We start from the raw sequence: 9,099 nt of genomic DNA, 5'->3' as shown, positions 1-9,099 counted from the left end.
AAGGGTCTAGTTAGGCCAAAGAACTTAAAGGCAAATGCCCAAAGGCTTTGTTTCATACTTCAATAATGAAGTAACTTGCAATTGTTTGACTTCAGCAACGGAAATGCTGAGCTGTTTGTTTTCTATTAGTGTTAATACAGCTATGGTCTTATATTGGCTTTAGCGTATACTTACACAGTAACAGTGCCTTCATGCCCTGTCATATTTTCTTTTCTTTTGAGGTCATGAAACGCGTACGCACAGAACAGATTCAGATGGCAGTGTCCTGCTACCTCAAACGCCGTCAGTATGTGGACTCAGAAGGTCCCTTAAAACAAGGGCTGAGGCTGTGTCAGACTGCTGAAGAGATGGCAGCTAATCTCACAGGTAATCCTAATATTTTCCTTGCACACTTCTTGACAGCGTCAAGGCAAGTGTAAGTATGTGTATTGATTAAATAGGTGAATGCGTCTGTATATATAGACCTTTTTCCTTCTGAAATGGAGAAATTTTGCAGTGTTAAGTTGGCATGAAATATGAGCTTTCAGAGAATGAAAATATGGATGAAATGTAACAAAATGAGATTCATGGTCATTAAAAAAGCAGGTTGAAATATCAGGTCCAGGTAGTTGAAAATGCATATGCTGTATCCTCAAGAACATAAAGTCTAGTGAGCAGTAGTGCTTTGGGAAGGAGGCGAGAAAAACTTAGATGAGAAGTTAGGTAGAAGCAGGATAATCCGGTGTACCTTTCTGCTTTGGGAGGGCTATATCATGTGAAACAAAAGTAATAGAGGCTGTTTCTTTCTCTGGCCTAGTCAATTTTGCAGCTTTGAATGCTCCTCTTTGTGTCACTTGAAAATATTCTTCAGTGGATGAGACAGTTTGTCTCCCTGTGTGCCCTTCTCCCCTTTCTCAAAGGCTTCCAGATCTTGTAATGCTACCTGCTTTTGTCACAGGCAGAACTTGAAATCTTCATTGTAATTATCTTTATTATAACAAACTATATTAGTACTTGAACAGTACTATAGCAGTACTTGAGCAATATTGAACAAATACTGAACGGATGCAAGCGATGCAAATGTTGTAACTAAAGATTGCACTTAGCTTTTAAAACTAATAGAAACTAGGCTGAGCTTTGGGTGAAAACAGGAGAAAGAATTTTCTGTTAATGAAACTGCTTGGATGTGATGATATCCCAGGCTAAGAGTGACAGAGACTTTGTTTACTTGTGCTACAACTTGATTTGACATTAGTTGCTGTGTAACTCCGTGCTTGTAGCTAGATAAGACTGGCTGATAAAATGGGTCTTTCCACCTCTAGAGTAGTTTTGCCCTAATTACAAGCCAAAGATGAATGATTTCTGGGTAAATGTCTAGGCTGACTCTTTTAGCGGTCTGAAGGAAGTTGGGTAAAATATTTATTAGAGGTAACTTGCACCTTATTTTTACTTTTCATTTCCTTGTTGCTTTCAGAGTAACTGTTGGAAGTTTGTTGCAACTCCTTGAAGTAATACTTGTGTTGGGGGCAAGGGGAATGAAACTGAAGTAAAATGGTGAATTGTTTTTGATGGGAGATTCAAGGGGAGTGGTGGGCAGAAAGGTCAGTGTTGTAGTGAGATTAGGACTTGGGAGCAATTGCTATCAGGAGGTATACAGGGTATCTGAAGTGGAGGGAAAGTTGAACTGGAGTGCAAGCCGTTGCCTTTGCATATGGCATCATACAGAAAAGATTATTTCAGTAAAGAGTGTGAATGTGTGTGTGTTTGGTTTTTTGTCTTTTTACTCATCCTCTGCCAAATGTTATTACTAAATTTCTTGCCATTAGTCCGTATCCTCTTGCCAGTGCAAGGGTTTTGTGGCTGGTGATTCAGAACTTAGTCATCAGTTTTCATTAGAACTGAAAATGGTCTGGTATCATGTATTCAACTAGCTACTACTTCTTCATTTCAAATGTAATTGTAGTAAGCTATCAGTGAGTGTGCTACAGTTCCCTGAATGACTGTATATCTAAAAAGAAAAACTCAGCTTGTACTTTTCCCGACAGTAGAGTTTGAAAAGATTTTCTGCTACATTGATCTTGGTCTTGAAAAAGAACTGACCAGATTCTAAAGCCTACATTGCTTTATTTCAGGGAAAGCCATAAAATACTTCTTTCTAAAGGCATTTTTGCTTGTTCCTTAACAAAACTCACCTTGCTTTTTCAGTTCAGCTCTTTCCTTGTTCGCCTTCTAAATTAGTGATTCTGTATAAATGAGAGGGTCACTTATTTCTGTCTCCCATTCTGTGTTTTTTTTTTTCTTTCAAAATGAAAAATGTCCTCTGTTCTTGCTTTTAAATAGTTTTGTTTCTTGGTCTTGCATTTCTTCTTGTCTTCTTTCAGAGACTCTTCAGTTCAGCCCATCTCCATTGCTTCATATACTTGCTGTATTTGTACAGCTCTGCTTTCTGCAGTATCTGTTACCAAAATAAAGTGCAGAGCTTCCCCTTGACCATTCTGTATTTCTCTAAAGAAGTAGAAGAATATTTTCTTGCCTAGCAGAGCCACAGCAATATGAGAGACACAATAAGTGACTGAGGGACAGGCTCCTCTAATGTCGTCTGTAGTATTCTATTAACACATAAGACTATGACCCAGTGTAGAATCATACATCATTACACCCACAGAAAAGAGGAATCAGGTGCTGTGAAACAGTATTGTAGTTGCCCTGTGTTTGTTAGCTGGAAGCACTGCTGCTGTTAGCCAAAGCAAAACACCAGAAGGGTACTGTCCTTACCCCTGAACCGGTTCCTTTGAATTTGCTATCACGGCGCGTAAGTGGTTGCGATTACAGAAGTGAGGTCAAGGAACAGATGTTTCCAATAAAGGTTCTTATGACCACTGGGAAGAGTGGAAAAGAAGCTGTTCATGGCAGATTTTTTTTAATGTATAAAAAATATATGGCCAATGTTTTATTTCCAGCAGGAGAAAAATTTTTCATCTTGTTTTGGGATCAGTTAAACTCTTGATTCCTTTAGCAGTTTTGGTTGTTGCAAAGTTTTGGGAAGAATTAGAGTTTGAACTTGTTATAACTTCCTGGTATGTAGGGTTTGTTTACCGTTTGCTTGATGAGAACAAGCATCATTACTGAAAGAGCGGGACACGATGACTTCCCAAGCAGACTGCTCTGGGATAAGTAGCCCAAGGTGATATACCTTTTAATTTTGGGATCAAGTTACTTCTGTGGAGAAAATAAAGTAGGTGGTGTACAAGGGAACACTTGATAGAGTTATGTCCAGTAGGTTATGCTTGTGTGGCATGAACAAGATGGCAAGTTGTTCCCGTTCCTGCTGAAGTGAAGCCACCAGAAGTCTATGAAGAGTTGATCCCTGTATGTAAACCTGTGGGACAGCATAAAAGACAGGCCTTGGCATTGGCATTTTCTGGTGGCCTCTGCTTTTCAGATGAGCAGTGTGGATGACATTGAAAACTACTGCTAATTGCTTTTGAGTTACTTTGTGTATGTGCATCCGAAGTTTACTTTCTGATACTGAGCATTGATTCTGTTGAATTGTAAGCCCAAATAGTAGCACAGATGCTTGAATTTAGGCTTTAAGTGATACCAGTAGATTGCCTTGTAGAAATATTAAAAAAAAAAAAAAATTCTTTTATAAATTGCTGCTCTGAGCTTTAATGCAAAACACTGGGCCAGGGGTTCCCACCAGCTTTGAGGCAGGCTGTAGAAAGTGCAGTGTGGCTCTATCTTTCAACAGGTTATATTTGTTTATTTCGAAACTGATTTGAGAGGAGATAGGGTATTGGTGCTGGAATCTGTTTGTATTTGTTTTTTCCCGTGAGGGGGCTGATTAGCACAGCCCGGGTCTCTGTTTCTGAAGCTGAATTCAGCTTACCTTGGAGAGCCAGTAAGCATAGCTACTGTATTTCCATTAGCTCCAGGAAGATAGACCTGTGTCTTACAAAAGGGGGGCAGGAATAGAAACAGGCTGCATGTACACCCTGTGCCTCATCTCTTTCTAATTAGGAGCAGTGGGATGAGCTGGAGGCTGGCCTGCCTCCCTTTAGCATGTGAAAATTTGATGATGATGTTCGTAGGCTTCCAGGGCTGCCATAGTTGTGCCTCTGTGCGCGAGCCAAACACTGGAACAAAAGGTGATCAGTCAGGACTAGAAAGAGCAGAAGAGAGGATGAGTAAGAGGGAGGAAGACTGAAAGAGATGTTGTAGGAGCTGAAAGCAGGAATGTTGAAAATAATTTTTGTAGAACAGTTATGAACTGAAGAAAAAGAAGTAAGAGGAAGAACAGAATGAAACTCCTTGCCTTGTCCTGCTCTTCTTAGAAGAGCAGAAGATTTAAGATATTAGTTAAAATTTAGAAATGTAAATTTTGTTACTTATGCTTTTAATCACTGGTATTTGTGTGTGCTTGGGCATATGGGTGGCTGTCTGCAAACTGACACGTAATTCTCTGTCAGATTCTGAGGTGTTGGCAGAGGAGCAAAGGTTTGGTTCCAGGAAAGAAAAGCCAGTTCCCTTTTTAAATATTTCAGAACTGTCTTTACCGGAGTTAATACTGACTGTTCTGAAAATCAGTTTAATACCGTCTCAGGCAACCATTACAGGATCTCTAGCCCCCAACTGCAGACTATTCTTTTTTGTATCATTTAGGCCGTCAAAAGATAATTCCTGGGTGTATAGACCAGCTGTTCTTCAACCTAAATTTCCCAGCAAGCAGGACACATTTTGATTTAAAAACCAGCAAGTGTTTGCTTAGAGAGTGTTTTTACCACTGCAGGAAAACCAATAAATGACGATCAATAACCAGTCATTAGGCACGAGGAATCTGGGACTCTGCGGTAGTGTCACTGCAGACCTGTTTCCTGTGAGTGTGCTGTGATCTGCGGTGGCTCCAGCTGAAAGAGAAACTTTGTTTTGAGGAAAGTTACAGATTGCCTTCCTCATCTTTCCCAGTGCCAAATAGTAAAACTGCTGATTGTCTCCTAACACGCTAAAGGGATCTGTAAAAGTGTTACTCTGACTTTCTTGGGAACTCAAAGCTGTATTTGAAAGCCTAAAAATGTGTTTTGGGGTGATCTGGTGAGTTACTGAACTTTTTTTAAAAACTTTCCATATAGTTCTTAGTTCATGATCTGTCTCTGTTGTGTGACATTTTAGATTTAATGAATGCCCTGTTTAGATGCTTCAGACTGTGTCATTTCCAGACAATTTAAAAGATGAAATGTCATCTTGGTAGCTGCATTGCTCTGGATCTAATGAGAATCTTTGATGTTTGTAGGGCACGCATGCAAAAACTCCTTAATTTTTTTTTTTTCCCCCCCACAGTCCAATCTGAATCTGGTTGTGCCAACGTTGTGTCTGCAGCTCCCTGCCTGGCAGAGCCACAGCAATATGAAGTACAATTTGGACGATTACGCAATTTTCTCACAGGTAAATTGCAGGAAGGAAGAGGGAAGTAGCTGAACTTCTGCAATTTCAATGAGTAAAAAACACTATAATAAAACTAAAAATGTTTCTAACTGAATCTTTTGATTTCTAGTTATGAGATTTCAGTTACTACAATTAGAAAGAAATATTTATCTTTCTTCTACCTTTGTACTCAGTACCTTTGGCTCTTGTAGAAAGCCATCTGTCCTTTCTTGTTCAGTCATTTGGCCTTTGTATCTGTGTAGAAGTTCTGGACAACAGCAAATTCTGGACAAGAGGGAAGAGATGTTTAGAATGTTTCATGCCAAAAATGGCAGGTAACTTGGAAATCAGTGTAGTTCTCTGCTGTCTTTTAGGTTTGTGGATTTTGTCAATAACTGCCTTCTTTTTGTGATGGTCTAGATTTTTAAGGGAGAATTTGTTTCCTTAAATTTTTCTGTACTAGCTTTTGAGACTGGAGATATATGACAAAAAGGAAAAATGTTTTTGTTCTGTGGTGTGATGCAGGTGATAATCATGATCTTATTTAAAAAAATAATAATAATAAGGCACTTCTAGAAGTGTCCTTGTATCTACTATTAGTCCCAAAGGTAAGAAGAAGAAAGCAGACAGGATTTTAGAGGGTAGCACCAAGGGAAGTGAGGTTACCACTCTTTCCACCTTTGGACACATCTACATTTGTCCAGTATAGGAATTTGTTCCTGGTGTGCCTAATACTAGCATTAATATTCCTGATAGTGTTAGAAGGGAGAGAGAGGGAGGGAGGGAAGCAGAGGGAGTGAGAAAATAGTGAAGTCTTAACCTTGCCATCTAGAGCAGTTTAATACCATTGCATTATAGTATTGGAGGGTAAATTCTTATGGTTTAATAGTGTTTTTAGAAGTATGACTGTTCTCTTCAGTGGCTTAAATACCAGTTTGGCAATGCTACATATAATTTCTTAACATTCCATTGTTTGAGACCCATAGGTGTCATGTTAGCAATCTTTCAAGGCATTAATGTCAACTGTTTTCATCTCTTTTTGTCACTTTTGTTCAGTTTTGATTTCTTACTCCCTTGCAGGAACAAAAGCAGTTATGTATGTAACTTGCCAGCCAGACACAAGACACAGCAGGACATTTCTCATTTCTCTGACGTCTGCCTACAGTAGCACTGAAGAGTGGGCAATGGACTAGACTCACTGAATAATTTAGGAATTATTCTAGAGGTCTCTAGTTCAGTCTCCTGCTCAAAGTAAGGCTAACTTCAGAGTGAGATCAGGTTGCAGAGGGCTGTGTCCAGCCAGGTTTTGAAAATTAAAAAGTATGGAGATTCCACTGTACCTCTGGCCCCTGTTCCAGAGATGAGCAATTTGGTGAAAATTTCCCTTGCTGCAACTTGCCTTTTGTCCTCTCACTGAGCACCTCTGAGAAGAGGCTGGATCCATTTCTAATATAACATCCCATTACATAGTTGAGCCCAGCCCCCCCCCCCCTTTGGTCGTCTTCAGTCTAGACAGACCCAGCTCCATTCCATTACCCACTTCTCATATATTCTTGGGAACTTTATTTCACTCCCATCTCTGCCAGCTTTCCATCCCTTCCCTGTTCTCCCCCCTGCAAAGTGAGGTCCTTCCCCTTGTTGCATTTCTGGACTAGAGCACCTGCTGGTATAATGGAGAAAAGAGCACCTACTGGCTGTTTAGTGCTTTTGCTACACACAGACCACTGATTTCACTGGCTATGGCTCAATTTGACTGGGATAGAAAGGAGAAAGATGCTTAAGTATGCATATATGTGTTTATATACACTGCATACCACAAGCACACATATCCTCTGTAGTCATTCATATGGAGACAGGAGAGAGGCACAGTATGGAGAGGAGAAAGTCTTGAATAATGCTCAACAGGAGAGGAAAAATAACTTAATGGAAAAAAAAAAAATGTAATGGCGAGTGGCGGGGGGTGGGGGGGAGAGCAAGTTGAAAAGAAAAAATGCTGGTTTGATAGCAGCAATGCATATCTTGTTCCAGTAATTCAGATGTATTTGCACATTTGGGCTTGCAGTAAATCATTATTGTAGCCCTGTATGCTGCCACGGTGTTTTATGGCAAGGATCTGCTCCTTACAGCTCCCTGCAGCCAACTGAATGTGGGAGGGAAACAGCCCCAAGAAGCTGGTGAAGGAGGGGTGGAGCTGTTGCACAGATTAGTCTCTACAAGGTACAGCATAGCCTAATCAGGAGTCTGTTACACTATGTACTAGGAGTTACTGCTGGGATTTGCCTTGGCACAGAGAGAGAGAGAGAGAGAGAGGGAGTGCGAGAGCGAGCGCACGCACACGAACAGGCACGGAAATAAAACAGGAGCACAGCATATTGCAGCACATTTTCAATACTGTTTGTAGCTTCCTTTCCTCCAGAGATAAATCAGTTCCATGCATATAAAAGCACCAGATACAAATTTTRTTGAAGCTGAGAAAAAAGCCACCAAAGTTCAGGCCCAGATAACCTGGGTAAATAATTTTGACTTAAACATGATACTTAAATACTATTTTTAATGTAATAAATTTTAGAGCCCATTTATTGCAATAAAATGAGTGCTGGGATTTTTTTATCTTCCTAAATATATAGGAGAAAAAAATCCAACTCTCATCTAGTTTATGAGGTGGTATTTTAATATCTGGACCACACCTAAAAAGGGGTTTGAAATCTGTCCCTTTTATTCTGACAGTGTACCTTATTGACTTGAAAAATCTCTGTTCAAATCTGTAATAGATACTGTGTATCCCCTTTAGGTGACAACAGGGATTCATTTAGATGTACCAGCAAAAAGAGGGACTTGCCCTCTTATGCCGCTGGCAAGGTTTTTTGCAATAATTGTCCTTGCTCCGTTTTATTCCCAGTAGAAAGTGGATTGAGAAGTCATCCAATGTTTGTTGCTGTTTTTTATGTAGATTCAGATTCTCAGCACAGCCATGAAGTGATGCCTCTTCTGTATCCCCTCTTTGTCTACCTCCATCTGAACATGGTCCAGAATGGCCTAAAAAGCACAGTGGACAGTTTTTACAGCCGCTTCCATGGCATGTTCTTGCAGAACGCCAGCCAGAAGGATATCATTGAGCAGTTGCAGACTACCATGACTATTCAAGATATCCTGTCCAACTTGAAGCTCCGAGCTTTTCTGGACAACAAGTACGTCATCCGCCTTCAAGAGGACAGCTACAACTACCTTCTTCGCTACCTCCAAAGTGACAACAACAATGCCCTGTGCAAAGTCCTGACCTTGCACATTCACCTGGATGTGCAGCCTGCCAAGAGGACTGACTACCAGCTCTACGCCGGCGGGAGCTCCTCGCGCAACGAAAGCAACAGCCTGGAACCCAGCGACATGCCAGCTTCTATTCTGCAGAACGAGGCGGCCCTGGATTTACTACAGGACAGCATTAAACGTGTCAAGGACGGGCCCCCTTCCTTAACGACCATCTGTTTCTATGCCTTCTATAACACAGAGCAGTTGCTGAACACTGCAGAGATCTCACCGAATAGCAAGCTGCTTGCTGCCGGCTTTGATAATTCATGTGTTAAGCTGTGGAGCCTGCATTCGAGGAAGTTAAAATCTGAGCCCCATCTTGTTGATGTGTCCCGCATCCGCCTGGCTTGTGACATCCTGGATGACGAGGTCTGGATATCCTCTCTTCCCCCC

At 40.8% G+C, this 9,099-nt stretch overlaps 1 protein-coding gene across 3 annotated transcripts in view; it reads left to right on the top strand.

Moving 5' to 3' along the window:
* The first annotated feature begins 221 nt into the window (after positions 1-221).
* The window catches only part of TAF5L (TATA-box binding protein associated factor 5 like), a 16,800-nt gene continuing 7,922 nt past the window's right edge, over positions 222-9,099 (top strand). The window contains exons 1-4 of one of the 3 annotated variants that reach the window (XM_026073407.1): positions 4,988-5,070; positions 5,317-5,421; positions 7,527-7,617; positions 8,351-9,075. In XM_026073407.1, coding sequence (XP_025929192.1) covers positions 8,380-9,075 — 696 coding nt within the window. In that variant the 5' untranslated portion in view covers positions 4,988-5,070; positions 5,317-5,421; positions 7,527-7,617; positions 8,351-8,379. Of the gene's footprint in view, positions 367-4,987; positions 5,071-5,316; positions 5,422-7,526; positions 7,618-8,350; positions 9,076-9,099 lie in introns of those variants that run through there. The other 2 variants (XM_026073405.1, XM_026073406.1) reach the window with 2 other exon arrangements.

This window comes from Apteryx rowi, unplaced genomic scaffold, assembly GCF_003343035.1.
Source record: "Apteryx rowi isolate R43461 unplaced genomic scaffold, aptRow1 scaffold_368, whole genome shotgun sequence".
Taxonomy (NCBI): Eukaryota; Metazoa; Chordata; class Aves; order Apterygiformes; family Apterygidae; genus Apteryx; species Apteryx rowi.
This window is presented reverse-complemented; position numbering and strand designations above follow the sequence as displayed.